General features: G+C 53.5%; 1 protein-coding gene across 1 annotated transcript in view; it reads right to left on the reverse strand.

Moving 5' to 3' along the window:
• UMODL1 (uromodulin like 1) overlaps positions 1-10,241 on the reverse strand; it is a 49,339-nt gene extending 39,098 nt beyond the window's left edge. Inside the window, exons 1-4 of the mRNA XM_036243633.1 lie at positions 10,149-10,241; positions 6,693-6,935; positions 1,889-2,050; positions 652-773 (exon numbers count right to left, since the gene is read on the reverse strand). Coding sequence (XP_036099526.1) covers positions 652-773; positions 1,889-2,050; positions 6,693-6,935; positions 10,149-10,224 — 603 coding nt within the window. The 5' untranslated portion in view covers positions 10,225-10,241. The remainder of the gene's footprint in view (positions 1-651; positions 774-1,888; positions 2,051-6,692; positions 6,936-10,148) is intronic.
• Positions 10,242-17,538: the final 7,297 nt, after the last annotated feature.

Below are 17,538 nucleotides of genomic sequence, written 5' to 3' on the forward strand. Positions count from 1 at the left end.
CCCCCACAACAGAGTTGTCCAGCTGCAGACGCCAATGTCACTGGGCAGAAGTCCCCATCCCAGCACTTTCCATGACGCTGGGATGCAGGCCATCTGGGGCACAACTGGGGCCCAGGCCATCTACACTGGGGCACCTTAGGTTTAAGCGTCAGACCGTTAAAAGATTGGGGCCTATTCTAGACTGTGACCAGGGCTCAAGGCTGTGTCTGCACACCGCACACTTCTGTGTATGCATTTTGTGGCACGTAAATCACACTTTTTAAAACTTTGTTCTTTTTTATCCTCACCCAAGGATATTTTTGAATTCATCTTCAGACAGAGCGGGAGGGAGAGAGAGGAAGAGAGAGAAAGAAACATCGACGTGAGAGAGACACATCGAGTGGCTGCCACCCACACGACCCCAACCGGGACCGGAGACAAACCGCAACCGAGGTACGTGCCCTTAGTAGGAACCAAACCCAGGACTCTCTGGACCGCAGGCTGACGCTCTAACCACTGAGCAAAATTGGTCAGGGCGAAGCTTCGGTTTCTAAATAAGGAATTCACATTGGCTTCAGAGTCAGGCCTTCTAAGGTCCCTCGTGGAACCCGTCCCCGACCCCCGGTTCCCGCCAGCCCCCCATGCGCCCGCCAGCAGGCTCGTCTCACCTACCATCGAGTGCAGAAGCCGCATGTGGCCCAGGAGCCTGGTGTCCACCCGCTGGAGCTCCTGGAAGTCCATTTTCACCAGGACTGTCACGTTGTACCAGGACCTGGCCAAGCTGCTCTCTGGAGCTGCAGGGGGACACAGGCTGAGAGCTGTAGGCCCAGGACCTGGTGCGGCCACCAGAGACCCCGGGGTGGGGAGGGGCACAGGAGACCAGGAAGGCAGGGGGCTGGCCTCCTGCATTCAGCCTCCTATGAGGGGCTGCCACCTGGCCGGCATGGGACACTTCCCCACCTCCTATACACATGCAATATGTACATCACATGGACACAACACATGTAATCCTATGTCTACTATACACTATATTATTGTAATAATAGATAATGCTGTGTGTAATATATATTTTATAGAATATGTGTACTGTGATGTATATAGTAAAATCACGTAATTAATATGTGATATGTAATACTTTACATTATTTATACTATACCAATAATAGACTACATTATAACATATAATGCATATGATATGTGTGTGTGTGTATTTTTTTTTTAATCCTCACCCAAGGATATTGATTTTGAGGGAGAGAGACACACACACATCGATGTGAGAGAGAAACATCCATCGGTTGCCCTGTCCAGGGGTTGAACCTGCAACCCAAGTATGTGTCCTGACCGGGAATCGGACCCGCAGACTTCTGTTGCACAGGATGATGCTCCGACCAGCTGAGCCACTCACTGGGGCTATGTACATATTTTCCCCGGCTCTGAACCTTGACCGACCCGTTCTCCTGGCGGCGGCCATGGCCAAGACCAGAATCTTCCAGACCGGACAGATGTACCCTGAGGGCTGGGCCACGGACCTGCAGGGTTTCGGGTTTCAGGAGCAGCTGCACACCTTCCCGCTATGACACAGGTCAGCTTCCATCTAGTGCCATCCAGAGCTCTAGGGCTCCCCAGGTGAACCTGGGAAACGGGTCGATCTCTGCCAGGAATGGCTGCCCCCTCAGGGCGCCCGTGAGCACGCCCCGCTCTGAGATGTCGGTGGCCAGGTTTCGACAGAGACATTGCATTGAGCGGGAGTGGGGTGTGCCTGCACACAGCTGTGGGCTCCTAGTGACATCGGGACAGCAGCCAGGGTTCCTGGAAATCGCTCCCCCCACCTTCACCAGATCAGGGCCGAACCCCAGCCCACGAGCAGCGGCCTAACTGGACGCCTCCTTCGCTGCAGACCTCAGTCCTACCTTGGGGTGCGGGAGCCACGCAATGGTGCCCCCACGACAAGGGGCAGCACTTCTGAAGTCCAGGGCAGTCAGAATCCAGGGTGCAGGGCGAGGTGGATGCTTCCTGCCCCGCCTTCGGGCAGACGCCGGGTCTTGATGTAAATTCCCTGGACCGATTCAGGGCTGGGGAAGCAATCAGCAGTTAATGATATTAGTGATGAAACCTGGGTGCCCCGCGCGCACCGGATCTGGGAGCCCCCGACGCTGATCACGTCTGTGGTTCTCTGGAGCGGACAGTGCAGCCACTCGAGGGCTGCAGCCAGGCCTGGGCAGTGCCATTCTGGAGCCTAAAGTCCTGGAGAAATGGCCACACAGGGACTGGCTTTGGTGACATAAAAAATGGAGAGCCACTGGGACAGAAGTGCCAGCATCCCTGTGGGGCCACCGACCAAGGATCTGAAGGTCTTTGCTTTCTCTTCCATCGTAAAATCCGGCGGCCTTACGGTGAAGGGGACATGAGACTAAATGTGAGGTGGCTTCTGGAACAGAAAAACCACTATAAGAAAAAGGAAGTGAAATCCATCAAGCGTTCAGTTGGACTGCCAGCAATGCACAGCGCCGGTTCCTCCGTGGGGACAGGTGCCCGGTGGTGACACAGGACACAGACACTGGGGGCACTGTGAGGGTACCAGGGCACTCTCTCCATCGTCTTTGCAACTGGCCTGTCCATCTCAACTGGTCTAACCTAAAGGGTTCCTCAAATGGAAAGAAAGTACGGGCCACCAAGAAAAATCCGCTTTCAGAACTGGTTGTAGACCACAGCAGACAGGTGTCCAAGTTCAGCGCCCTGACTGCTGCAGGGACGCCCCTCCTCCCGCCCACAGGGCTGGCGCTCCCTGAGAACCCCGGGGGACCGGCAACAATTCCAGCTTGGTAGAAAGTCAGAAATCTGCTTCTCCCTCCACTATCTCAATGTAAACAATGAAACAGGACTGCTCGGTGCCTGGCAACCCAAGTTAGTCACGGTTGGAGGGGCCCACCCGACAGAGATTTCTGTCTGAGCAGCAGCCCTGAGGCCTCCCAGGCTCTGAAATGTAATCCTCTGGAAAATCATTCCCGCTCCCTCCTCCTTCCTGGGAGTCCTTCCCCGAAGGGGCCCTGGCCTCAACCTGGGGGGATGGGGAGTTTGGGGCAGTCTCTGGGTACAGGGTGGGGTCTTTCTGCCATGATGATGGGCCCATGAAGATGGGCTGAGTGGAAACCCAGGTGTCACCGCAGCTGGCGAGCAATGGTCAGGTGGTCCGTTAGTGCCACCCCAGCTTGTGCAAAGCAGTGTCTGTACCATCGGACACTCATCACAGCAGGGTGTGTGATAACGAAAACTTGGAAGCAGCTGAAGTTAAATGGCAGAAAATTGGCTCCCGCTGATACATCCATACGAGCGGATGACATGTGGCTGTTGAATCGTGCTGCGGGACAGTATTTATTGACATGAAACGTGGCCCAGGTACACTGCCAAATGGTAAAAGTGTGCTACAGGAAAATCTCGAACAGGGTGACCACGCTTTTGTAAAACGCCTTCCCTGAACGAAGATAGCAGAAAATGTTCACAGTGGCTATGCTGGGGCGTGGGGGTGGGGGGGTGGGGGGGTGGCTTAGGGTGGCGTCCCTGCGTTCTCTTCTGCATTTCCAGATGTTCTGCATGGCTTGAGCATTTGCTTTTGTAATGAGAGTACAGAGATACATTTAAAGAAAATAATGGATGAGTTACTGTTGCCTTTCCAAACGCTGGAGTTTTAGAAATCGAAAGTCATTTAGACTGAAAGGCCCGGGTGTTCTCAGAACGCTCTTCCCTTCTTAGTGAGTCGGTCGTTGAGTGGGAGGGAAAGGAGGAAGCTAGTCTGAGCCTCCCGCTGCCTGAGCTCAGCCCTGGGTTGCCAAGATACGAGTCCCCCCACGCCCCGGGGGAACCCGGGGGCCCTCCTGTCCTCCCCACGCGTCCAGGCTGTCTCCGTAGCTACCACATCCAGGGTTTGGCCTCTGCCCCATTCTGTGCAAAGCAGCCACGGGTCTGGGGACCACTTAGGAGGCCGGAACTCTGCAGGCTCCAAAGAGCGGCCTGCCCCTCGGCCTCTCGATCAAGGTCTAATCGAGCAGTCAGGCCCTGGGGCAGCGGGGGCAGCGGAGAGAGGGGTGTGTTGCCAATGCCCACAGTGTAAGTGCTTTCACCGGGCAGTCCCAGCGGCCAGCGCGCTGTCCCCGAGAGCAGAGGTGGGCAGGGTGCTCAGCATGTCCTCCCATGTCCCCACTCCCCTGCTCTAGCCACACCCCTCCTATAGGTCCCCAGAGCAGCCCTGCCCCGGACTCTCTAACTAGTACGTTCTGGCCCTCCAGCCACCCAGTGAGTTCCCAATTAAAGGTGCCAACGCTTTAAAAGTGGGGTTGATGTCCCAGGAGAGGCATTTCTTGGTGGCTGGTGTGTTGAGGGGCAGAAAGACAAGCGGCGGGTGGCAGGGAAGGGACACCGGCCCTTCTCGCCTTCTCTCCTTTGGGACTTGACTTGTTTAGCTCAGCAGGGCCAGAGCCCTCACAGAAAGATCACCCTTTGGCGGGTGGGGCTGGTGGGGCTCAGCCAATCCTGGGTGGTCCTCGGGGCTGCTGGACCTGTGACCTCACTGGCCCTGACAACAGCCAGCAGGCCTTGACCTGTGTGGCCTTCACCGGTGAAGACAAATGGAGCAGGGCCACTGCCTTTCTGCGCTGGATTCTGACACTCCACACCAAGGTGCCATGGGCTCCACGATCTCCACAAATAATGGGACCCCCGCCCCTCAGGAAGAGAGGTGCTCCCAGGGCAGGGACAGTGGTTCAGTTGGCCACCCCTTCATGCATGTGGCCCTTGAGGACAGGGACAGCGGAGAGGGGGCTGGGGTCAGCACTGGAAGGGACTCCGTCCGCCCAGCACCTGGGCAGGACCCCCAGAGGACGGCCCCTCCCTTCAGGCGCCCCGTTAGAGTCAACGGGAGCATACAGCTGGCTCCAAGCCAAGAACCCGAGGTCAGCTGGCCCCATCTAGTTTCTATTGGCCGTCGCAGTGTTAGTAATAATGGTGTCATTTTGAGACGACCCCTGAACCGTCAGGATGTGTCTGCCCGGCCCTCCGCACAGGGTCCACGGAAAGAGGCAGGCACCCCTGTCCCCTGGGAGATTCTTCTTTGTTTCCAGATTTTCTGCATGGCTCATGCATTCATATTTGTAATTATAGCAAAAAGATACATACTGAGCCCTGGCTGGTCTGGCTCAGCGGTTAGCGCTTCAGCCCATGGACCAGAGAGACCCGGGTTCGGTTCCCGCTAAGGGCATGCACCTTGGTTGCAGTTTGTCCCCAGCCCTGGTTGGGGTCGTGTGGGAGGCAACCCGTCGATGTGTTTCTGTCACGTCGATGTTTCTCTCTCTTTCTTCCTCCCTCTCTCCCTCCCCCTCTATCTAAGAGGAAAAAAAGAGATACATATTGAAATAAAATAATGTATGAGTTACCACTGTGTTCCTAATGCTGAATTTTAGAAAATGTAAAAAGTCCCTTAGACTGAAAGAAATATCACACTTGTCCTCATAATGCTCCTACCACTTGGATCGTGGGTTGCTGAGTTGTTTGAGGGACCTGGGGGAGGCAGGCTCAGGATGACTCAGCGTGCCAAGCCCACGCAGCCTTCTGGGGAGCCGCAGGACACAAGGCTACACCCTGTCACCCTGGTGTGGGGGGAGGTCGGCACCCCTGGTGTGCGATGTTCATGCATTAGCCCGATGCTGTCCTGGCCTCAGGCCCCAGGTATGGGTCATGTGGGGACCCCCCCCCGAGACTCCCTGAGCTGATACTTTCTGCAACTGGAGGTGGCAGCTCTCAAACTGGGGGTGACCCTGTTGACATTTGCTGGAGAGACACCCTTCCCATTTCCCCTCCAGGACAGTGTGGGGACAAGGGGACCTTCTGACTGCTCAGAAACTCCTTCGCGATCCAGTATTGACTCAGCGGTGACAATCCCCACACCCATACACGCTCACGTACCCACCCTCTGCCCTGGAAGATGCCTTCTGGAAAGTTCCTTTCACGTCCAGGGGCTGAGCCTTGAACCCCACACGGCACAGGCACCTGGCCTTAGACGCGGGCCCGGCACAGCCACACTGGTCACCCTGGCCACTGCCCCAAGCATCTTCCAACTCACACGGAGGAAGGAAGAGGCTCTGAGCAGTAGGGGGAACTGAGGGACCCCTTCCATCTCCTTCCACATGGGCGTTCAGATTAGGAGGTCGAATCAAGAGAGCATCCGGTACAACTTTGGCAAAGAAAAGGGTGGAGGAGCCTGCAGTACTGCTTCTCAAACTCCACGGCGGGTTATTAGCTTGGGGAGCTTTAAACACATGCCGACGCCCAAGCTGCGCCCCGGACAGAGTCCATCACGGTTTCTGGGGCGAGAACCAGGGCCTTGGTGTTCCCAGAGCGGCCCAGGGGCCCGGCTGTGCAGGAGCCGCTGCTCTAGAAGAAAGGTCCTCAAGCTGGGCCCCCGGGCCAGCAGCATCACTGCACCTGGGAGCTTGTGCTTCACCCCTGACCCACTGGACCTGAAGTCCAGGGGTGGGCCTAGTGACCTGTGCTTGGACAAGCCCTCCAGATGGTCCTGCTGCTCAAGGTTAGGAACCAGTGTTCTGGAAAGATCTGGTAAGCTCAGGGCTAATGGGTGTGACCAGTGACTCTCGGAGACGCAACAGGACTCCCAGGGCGGAGGACGTGAGGGAGAGGACCCCAGGCGCCCCACCCTGGACTCACGCAGGACGCAGTAGAGGCCCAGCTGCTCGTAGCCCTCGCAGCAGTCGGTCACGTTCCTGGACTCGGGGACGTCCACGGCCAGGTACCGGGTCCTGTAAACGGTCTTGGGGCACCGCCTCCACGGGATCCACCCGCCGCAGGGGGCGTAGGTCACGTGGGACATGCGGACCACCTCCACCTTCTGGACATTTTGGGTCACGCTGTAGGTGCACAGCTGGTAGCTCAGCAAGGACAGGCCTTTGTCTACGAGAGAGGAAGGAGGGTGGAGGAACGGAGGGAAGAACAGACGCCAGGGCCCCCCTCTACGCGAGGACTGTCCCCCCTCTGTAGCAGCGAGGGAACCAGACCCTGCCCCCGTGCAGACCCTCGAATCTGCCCCCAGCCCGCCGAGCAGTCCATGCGGCAACGTACGCGCGAGGGATGACGCGTGAACAGAGGCCTGCCCCTAGGAAACCTCGACCGAACGTGGAGCGGCCAGGCCGAGCCACGTGCCCGCAGCCCTCGGGGTACACACAAGGCAGACACACAAGGCTCAGGCCCCCATGTTCTGCTTCGTCCTCTGTGATTCTGTAGCTGGAGAGTCTTGTGCACGACCCTCAGTCTCCACGAGCCACGGTTTGCCCCGTGGGAGATGCATCAGCGACAATTCCCACCACTGCACGCTGAAGGCCTGCTGCGCACCAGGCTCGGACGGCAAACACCCTTTGCAGTAGTTCTAACCTTCCTCAGCCGCGACCCTTTAACACAGGTCCTCATGTTGTCTGGGCGTATCTGCATGTGGGCGGACCCGCCTGGAGACGGACAGAGAGGTGTCTCGGTTCCGAAGACCATCGGAAATATGTGGTCTTTCCGATGGTCTTAGGCGACCCCTGTGAAAGGGCCCTTCGACCCCCAGAGGGGTCGCGACCTCCAGGTTGAGAACCGCTGCTCATGGACTGAGCTGAGAGATGGATACACAGAAAGTCCAGGCACACGTGAGGGGTCACAGCTGGTCAAGTCCAGTCCAACTGTTACTGTGAAGGTGAAGGCAGAAGTCAAGGGGACACTTCTATAAGCCCGCGAACCCCAAGATGGCCAGCAAACCGCCAGGGTCGGGGGAGGATGGGGCAGCCTCCCTCACAGCCAGCAGCAGGACCTGTCCTGCTGACACCTGCCTCTTGGACTTCCGGCCTCTGGGACCGAGGGACTAAATCTCAGTGTTTACGCCCCAGCCTGTGGTACTGGGCCCAGGCAGCCCAGGGTGCTCATGCAGCCAGCATGGGGCTCTCTGTTCTTGGGGCTCAGGGCAGGATGAATGCCTGGTCTGAGCACACTTGCCATTTTCAGAGTCTCGGCCTCAGCTCCCAGCTGAGTGGGGCCGCAGAGACGATGGCCGGCGCTCCCTTGCCGTGTGAAGTCCCAGCGAGAAGCTGGCTTTCTGAGGATGAACTCAGGCGCGGCCGCATGAACCATCCTCATCCCCAGAAGCAGGTTGCACCCCTGAGGATGCCCTCCTCTGGCCTCACAGCAGCCCCCAAGCGTGCAGAAAGCGAGACTCGGGGCTGGTGATCCCCAGGAAGAACGGGACTGAGCCGGCCCTCGAGCCCGGCTGATGGGGCGGCCTGCAGCCTCACCCAGGGCTGGACACAGCTGAACCACCGCACCCCAGAGCGAACCCACCCCGCAGCCAGTGAGCTTCCGGGCTGCCTCCGCGTCACCTCTGTGGGTGGCAGGGCCTCTGGGAGAGGAGACACCCGCTGCCCATCTCCACAAGGGTGGGTGACAGTTCGCTTTGGGAAGGAACGGGAGGCCCCTCGTTATGTGGGTGAGGCAGGAGAAATCAGCCTCTGAGACCAAGGTCACTTCGCCCAGAGTGTAGAGCTGACTTAGATCAGGAGCTAAGGACAACGGCCACTGTGAAAGCGATCGGCTTACAAGACAAAGTGCAAGGACTTCCTGCTGGAGAGTGTGGCAAGGCGGACCTAGATTTTGTTTTTCGTCTTGAGACGAGATGCCAACCACTAATGAAGGTCGGCATCTCATCCCTGTCTCTAGAGTCACGGTCCCCATCTGATCATGACACGGTCCCAGGCGGTCATCACACACCCACACACACATCTCCTGTGACACACTTGCGAGCGATCTGTTTAGTTTCGTTGTTTACGTTCTCCTGGAGGCCACCAGGTCCTCTCTATGCCGGGTTCTAGGCAGAGCCCAGAGTAGAAACCTCTTAGCAGATCCTGCCGTTCAATAAATCCCTTCAAGAGCCATCAGCATGGGAGGCGGGGGTCCTGGGTTCGTCTCAGAGGTGGGACAGCATACTCCAGAGCGAGCCGGGGCCCTGGGGTCAGAGACCCACGTTCACACCAGCTTCATCAACACCAGCTGTGCGGTCAGAGCATGTCATGCCCTCGCAATGATCCAGTCCTGTCATTTGTAAAGTACTAGCTACGCCCGGGGGGTGGGATTAACTGAGATAATGCCTGTAAAGGCAAGTACGTGGTGCGTAGACCAAACAGATGTGCAACCCCGAGTGTCACAGAGCTTTTGTTCCCTGTGTCCTCACAAACAATGAGGGGCTCACAAACACCTCCCCAGGTCTCCTCTAGCTTCGCGATGGTCCCACGCGTTCTGCGGCTGAGCTGTGTGGTTTGCTCGTTACCCATTCCCGAGGGAAAATCAGGTGAAAACAATCACAGTTACACCAACATCCTACTTATGGGTAAAAAAACACTTTAAACCAGCGCAAAGCTGAATTTGATTATGGGAACAGAATGGACCTGTTTGAGTTCCCGACTGAATAAGACGGATTTCAGGAGGAAGTTGATGTGAAAGGTTTCCCATGGCAATTCTTTGAAACCTGGAGCTGCAGAAACCCAATATTTTTTCGCAGCTGACCACGAGCCTCACAAAGGCTTTAGACAGGTGCCCTCGCTCAGCTCCTGACTTCCCCGCGGGCTACCTTCATCCTCATTTATCGCTAAGGAAATGGGTTCGTCTGAGCCCAAGGGGAGGGGCAGGTGGACAGGAGCCCACCTCATGACCCCACCTCCCTGTCGGGGTTGCCTGGGTGGAACCCACCCTCAGCCAGCTATATGCCTCGGGTGAGTTCCTGACCTCCTGGGCCTCCAGCTCCTCTGCAAATTGAGGGTGCCAAGGGCACCTCACCGGCGGCTCCTCTGTGTGTCCTGTGGAGCTGCGTCACCCGCCCCACCGCAGAACTGCACAGTTCCGGCCTCCACCCAGACCCTGTTCGCTCAGAATCTGCTCAGAACCCCACAGGCCCCCAGGCGATCCAGAGGCACACGGGACACCTCTTGTGGTTACAAGAGCGTTTGGTGAGAAGGAGCAGGGGCTAACCTCGCAACGCAGAAGCATCTGCCTGCCCGCTCTCAGCAGGGATGCTGCCCTTACTGAGACCCGCTCCGGGGAGCCCCTCTCCTCCAGCATCACCCACACTGAGCCCTGACCCCTCACCTGTGAAGCCACTGGCCTGGCTGGAGCCCACGGAGCTGAGCAGAGACAGCAGGGCCAGCCCGAGGGTCCTGAGCATGGCTGGGCAGTGCGGCGGCTCTGGTTCTCTCCTGCGCAGAAGCACAAAGCCTGGGCCGCCTGGGTCGGAGGGAGGTCCTTTCTGTTCCCTGTGCCGCCGCCAGTGGCAATGGCTTCAGAGGGTGGCTCTCAGGGAGCGGTCCCTTATGCCTTCTCGTTAAGGCCTGCCGCTGCCACGGCTGGTCCCCAGGGGCGTCTGCATGTCACAGCCCATTCTCACTCCCAGCAGACGGCATCTTTGAGGAAAGGTGAGTACCCAACCGCCAGGCTACATCGCTGGGTCCCATCTCCTAGTTACGCAGAAAACGCATTTCAGACCCAAATCTGACTCCCTCCATCAAAGACAAAGTATTCTCTGAACCTTATCATTGCAGACTGGCAGGAGAAAACAGCGTCAAATCAAAGTGGTCCATCAGATTCAGAAAAGCATCCTTCCCCCAAGTGGACAGGGCAGATCAAAGCCATAGGAATGTCCCTCACCTCAGCCTGGTGGTGGCTCCTGCCGAGGGCCAGGGAGCTGCAGCCCAGAGCTGCTCCCTACTTGCAGGACTTAAACCGGAAAAGCATCGGGGGCGCCAGCACAGGTCACCTGGACGCAACATCCCACAGACAACGACGGGCCCGCCTGACGTCTTTTAGCAGCAGGAAAGCCAAGCTTCGCAAGGCAAAGTCACGGAGCTCACACAGCTCTGTCCCCATAAAGACCACAACTCTGTATGACCGAATACCAGTGGGCACGATCCCAAAAGGGCCGCAGGACTCAAAGAAAACAGAGCGAGGGGTGACAGAGGATGGCTGGTTTCCGTTTTAGTTCAGTCGCTGTCATGTTGTGCGTGAAATGGAGTTTAAAGTTTCCTATGAAATCCTGTCTGGTGGATGCTGTCTTCTGGGTCCCCCATTGGGTTCTCTTTCAGGGCTTGGTATTGAAAAACGAGGCACAATTTTTAACATTGGATGAAGATCTCATTAGTTCTGCTGAGAAAGTTTCCAAATAGGGCAACAAAGACCCATCTTGGCTGATGGTTCGGAGTCGAAGTCCGCTGTGTTTGAAATACTGACCGGTCCTTCCAGGAGAAAGCCTCCAGCCCAGCGCCTGAATCCGCTGCCACGTCCTTTATTCTCGGTAGATTAACCTGTGAGACCATCAGCTGCTGCGGTCACGTGTGAACGGCTGGAGGACACACGCAAAGAGGAGAATACCAAAAACAGGAGCTCAGTCGAGGGGCCCAGGGCAAGTCTTCTGAAGACGCACCCTTCACGGAAAACCGAGAGCGCAGGATCAACTCCACGACTGTCCTGGACGGAGGTCAAGTAAAGGTTTCAACAAGAAAAGAATGCATTTTAAAGCTGTAATATAATACCCGAGAAAACATAATTTAATTAGCACTCACAGAATTAGGAGAAAGTATATTATAATTTAGGTAAATCTGAATGTTTAAAACGTGAGATGAATCTCCATTATGATATTCTATTATGTCACCTGTTAGAACTTTTTGCTTCTAGAATGTGTGACCATTTCTATAAAATATGAAGGTGAAATCAAGGGCAATGATACATTCTAAACTGGAAATTGCTGCTGTGCACCATTTTCTCTTATCTTCAGGACCACCCTTATCCCCACTGCACAGAAAAAGAAACCAAGGGTCAGGGAGGCCACCAGCTGGTGTGTGGGAGATTCAACCCCAAAGGCCGAGTCCTTCACGCTCCACTCCCCCCTCTGGTCGCAGTGCCAACCAGCGTGGCATCCAGCCACAGCCCCCAGGAGAGCAGCAAGGTCAGCTGGGCACTTCATGCCAATTTGGGATTCTCCATCAGATGTCACCATACACGTTTTCTCTTTATATTAAACTCATGTAATTTTTTAAAACCCTCAAACTTGACAGTCTGTTTCTAGCTTGGTCGTCCCTCAGCCTCCCTTTCATACAGGCACGAGAAGACGTGTGTGTTTAATTTCATCCCCAGTGGGGTCTCTTTCTCCAGTTATTAGGGTGGCACATTATTCTGCATGATGACTGTCGGGATTTTCCACATCTGCCTTTTTCATGTAAACACTGTGAAGAGAACATACCCACGCCCTGTAATCCAGCAGGGACACAGATGTCCCTCCAGGACATCTCACACTCACACTCACGCATGCACACAGACACATTTACACTCACACTCTATATGCATGCATGATACAGGCACATCCATGCATGTCCACACTCATGTGTGCTCACACACATGCGTGCACACTCAAACACCCTCACTCTCAGATATGCACACTCATGCACATCCATACTCTCTCACACTGACGTGTGCACGTATATGTGCGGACACTCACACATACTTGTACACTCACACCCTCACTTTCACGTGTAGGCGTGTACATGCAGACACACCTGCTTGGACACTCACACATGCATGTGCATACTTGCACACTCACGTGCTCACGTGTGCATGTGTAGGCACAGATGTACACACCCTGGCATGCTCACATGCATGCACAAGCACACGGATATGCACGCTCCCTGCCCCTGGGACCAGTGTCTCCGTGGACCTGAGCTCTGCCCTGCTACCCGAGCCCAGCTCTGCCTGCTTTCTCTGCCTGCAGAAGGAGGAGGTCTTCCTACCTCGGGCTCCACTACAAAATCACTGTCGTTACCCTGTCAGCCACAGTGTGTATGCCCGCAGTGCTGTCCTGGGATGTGGGGATCGGGTCCCGAGGGGCAGAAGTGCGTGGCCGTGGCGGGGCAGGGACAGCACGTGTGGCCTTGCTCACTGCTCACAGCCTCCTTCCTGGAAACGGCTCCACACGCAGCCCTGGCAATGACCGCGGTCAGGTGGAGCGACGAGGGCCATGCGCTCTCCCTTTGCCTGGCCTCAGGGTGCAATCGGTCAGCACAGGAAGAGGCCCAGGTACCAGAAACACACATCCAAGGGCTGTCCTGGGGGAGCTGGACCGCAGTGAGACCTCCACCAGGTGTCCTGGCCTCGGGGCATGTGGAAACTGGGGTTCTGGACGAGGACAGCATGGGCCTGTGACTGCTGTTTGTCGCCAATTCTTGGGGATGATGCTGGAGATAGGGAGGGGAGGTGCCTTGACCTCTAGGGGGACAGCGGGCCATTATTTCCAGGGAACACTGGCCGCGATGGATGGTGGGGACAAAGAGCCCGAGAAGAGCGTTATAAAGTGTCAAAATGTTGGATTTGGAAAATTCTGTAAGTAATCCGGTCTCCCTTCCCACTGTCAACGTAAGAACTATCCAAACCTAGAGAGAATTTTTGTGAGTTTATTTGAGCCACACTGACGACAATCGCCTGGAAGCAAAATCTCAACAGATTGTGAAAATGCTCCAGAACAGCAATTTTGCACCTTATTTTACACATCAGAGTCAAAGGGGATGACGCACATGTGTTACATGAAATCCATTGGTGATAGATTAGGGAGGCGGGAGGAAGCAAAGTGGAAACCTCTGGGATTGGATAAAAAGTAAAATGATAGACACATAGGTGTGTACCGGAGAGTTAACAGTCAGCAATTAGCATGATTACAATAACAATGAGGGGATCTGTGGTCTCAGCTCTGGTCCGGAAAAAGGAAATTACTCTGGCATTCCACAATTGTGTTATAGTAGCTGCAGAAAAACAGCAGGCTCAGTTAAGGTAAAGACTGACGTTCCTCAGGGAAGATTCTAGCCTGGGACACGCCTTCCTACCATAAGCTGCTTTTAGTTAGAAAGTTTTCATTTCAGACCATCCTTTGTGGTGACTGTAGGTCTGAGTTGCAAGGTCGCCACGCAGGCCTCCCCTGAGTGGTCAGGTTAGCACGCGGCCCTTTTCCTTCCACACCACCCAGTCCAGGCTGCTCTCTGTACCCCAAACTGTGCTTCCTGGGGTGCTTCCTGGGCTGTGGCGAGGGCTCATGGGGAGGGAGCTTCTCAGAAATGCAGGGAGCCTCCCAGAGCCACACTGCACCTTTCTGCACCTGTTTCCCAATCTACAGAATGGGAGCAATTGTGCCCCTAATTTAATAGTATGCTAATGCCCCTCAATTGGGTGAGAACCAAATGAAACAATGTGTGGACGAGTCTTCTAGAACTATAGGGCCCTGTGAAGGTACCGGACCTGGGCCCCGAGGTTAAGGCTATTAGACTCCATTCTTACGTAGGCATCATGGCTAACGGGACTAAATAACCCCATTTTTATCATCAACGGACCTTCCTTGATATTTTTCCAATAATAGGTTAATTACCCCTAGAAGTAAAGGGATTTTGCCTAAGATTATAGTTGCCCCACGTGTTGGGAGGCATTTGCAGGTATTCTTGAGCCCGGTGAATAATGCTAATTTTGACTTCTGTGATTGACTTTTGTACTGGTCCTCTGAGAGGGTGGGGGTCAAAAGGAGGATGGGGCTTTTGTCTTTAAAATCGGACGAGCAAGAAGAGTGGCTGCTGATCTGAGGGGAGACTACGCCCCCCGCAGCCTGCTGGCAAGAATAAAGCGCTCCTTTACAATTTGGCTGTGCTCTCTGGTTATCTCGCTGACACCATAACAACCCATCTTCTGTTGTCATTACCTGTAGGGAAGGTATCATCGGGGAAATTTAACAACAGAATCTGCTCCCACCTCAGCAAACCTCTCACAAAGGTGGAAGAGAAAGAGCACTTTCATGATTGAATGAGCACCGTAACCACAGCGACGGGCGCTGCGGGCAATCCACCGGGAGCTGACAGAGGCAGCAGAAATCTCACCTTTTCTACCGCTGAGCAGACACCGCCCTTACATCTGGCTTCTCAAGACAGATGATAACCAGTCCTCATGTAAGAGGATTTGCCGGCACCTCTGGGGTTCACCCTACACTCATCCTGTAATGGGGGTGACCATCTGTTAACGAACTGGTTTATCTAGAGGAAAAATAAACTTCTCACCTCTTTATGACAGGTCATTGTGCAAATTACAGCAGGGGGCCCATCCAAGCTCAGGGCCCACCCAAGCCCTCCCCAGAGACCAGAGGGTGGGGCCCTTCTCCTTCAATTTTTGCATCAAAAAGAGATATTCCCAGGGCCTTGAGAAAGACTCCTTAGGTCATAAAGCCACAACATGCCAATCTAGTCTTCAAAAGGGATTTGTACATTTCAAAGAGCGAAGCAAGTTCTTCAGTCACAAGTTTTCTAAAGTGTCTGCTCAAAGAGGAGGGGCGGGAAATCCCCTCGCTTTCTGCCAGGAGAAGTAGGCCTCGTGCTTCCCACTGGTGCGTCCTCACAGACGGAAGGGCTGGCTGCCCTCTTCTGGGTTCAGGGCCCACAGCAGACAAGGCTGGACTGGACGCCCCGCCCACTTAGCTCCGAGCATTACAGGTGAGTTCAGACTCTTTGAGGAAAAGTACAAATACTACGGTCAGGGCTGACATTGCTCCTAATAAATAGTTTCAGAATATAGAATGAATGGTTGTCATAGACACTAATGCAAGTGCAGAAACAAAAATGCATCCAAGTAAGGGCTCTAGAACCTGGCAGAGGCCGGCGCTGGGCTGAGACAAGGTGTCCCGGGTTCCAGGCTGGACTCCAGCTGCCCCGTGTGAGTTGGGGACGTTCTCAGTCCTCTTCTTCAGCGCTGGACTCCACACAGTGGGAAGATGAGCTGTGTCCCATCAGCACCAGCATGTCATGACGGCATCGTCTCTCCCAGGACCGGTTGAAACAGCACCTCCAGAGCCACCAGGAGCTTCAATAATGGACACCGTTGTGCGGATGTGAAATGATGAGGGAGACCGATAGCATCTGAACCAAGTCACAGTAATAACGAGAGTGTGCCGGCAGTGTGACATCTTAGAGATCTTTCTGCTGCAGATTTCCAGATACGTTATGCCTAAAGCAAAGGAGGCCGGCCAGGCCGTCCCCAGCCCATCATGGCTCAGCTGCATTAGCACAGGAGCTGCTGGAAAACCGCACTGTTCCATGGCCAAGAACCTGCCCATCGCGTGCTGGGGTGGAGCTGAACGCAAATCACAAAAATTAGTTACCACTACCTTGAATCAGTCTTTGGTTTTTAAGAGGAAAAGAGGAAACATCTGCAGCCCTTCCCCATCAAGGATTCTAGAAATTAAGATTAGGAAACAATTGACTCAATACATATAATAAATAAATTTTTAATTCTCAGACACACTGTATTCATCACGGTTCCTGAGAGAAACAGAACCAATAAGAGATAGATAGATAATAGATAGATAGATAGATAGATAGATAGATAGATAGATAGATAATAGATAGATGATAGATAGATGATAGATAGATAGATAGATAGATAGATAGATAATAGATAGATGATAGATAGATAGATAGATAGATGATAGATAGATGATAGATAGATAGATAGATAGATAATAGATAGATAATAGATAGATAATAGATAGATGATAGATAGATAGATAGATAGATAATAGATAGATGATAGATAGATGATAGATAGATAGATAGATAATAGATAGATAGATAGATAATAGATAGATAGATAATAGATAGATAATAGATAGATAATAGATAGATGATAGATAGATAGATAGATAGATAATAGATAGATAATAGATAGATGATAGATAGATAGATAATAGATAGATAGATAGATAGATAATAGATAGATAGATAATAGATAGATAATAGATAGATAATAGATAGATGATAGATAGATAGATAGATAGATAGATAATAGATAGATAATAGATAGATGATAGATAGATAGATAGATAGATAGATAATAGATAGATGATAGATAGACAGATAGACAGATAGATAGATAGATGATAGATAGATGATAGATAGATAGATAGATAGATAATAGATAGATGATAGATAGATAGATAGATGATAGATAGATAGATAGATAGATAATAGATAGATGATAGATAGATATAGATAGACAGATAGATAGATAGACAGACAGATATTGTGAGGAATTGTTCACACAATTATAAAAGCCAGAGTCCCACGGTCTGCAAAGCGAGTCTGCAGGCTGGAGGCGGGAGAGAGGATGGTGAATTCTGTTCTGAGTGCTTGCAGGCTCCAGACCCAGGAAGAGCCAATGTTTCAATTCAAGTCCAGAAGCAGGGAAAAGCCAGTGACTCAGTCCAAAGGCAGTTAGGCAGGAAGATTTCCTTCTTAAGGGGGAGGGTCAGCCTTTGTTCTAGTCAAGCCTTCAACTGATTGGGTGAGACCCACCCCATGGAGGAGGGCAATTTGATTTTCTTAATCTACAGATTCAAACGTTAATCTTATTCAAAAACACCCAAAATAATGTGTGACCAAATATCTGGGCACCCCACAGCCCAGTCGAGATG

Source organism: Molossus molossus, unplaced genomic scaffold (genome assembly GCF_014108415.1).
Source record: "Molossus molossus isolate mMolMol1 unplaced genomic scaffold, mMolMol1.p scaffold_m16_p_5, whole genome shotgun sequence".
Classification (NCBI taxonomy): Eukaryota; Metazoa; Chordata; class Mammalia; order Chiroptera; family Molossidae; genus Molossus; species Molossus molossus.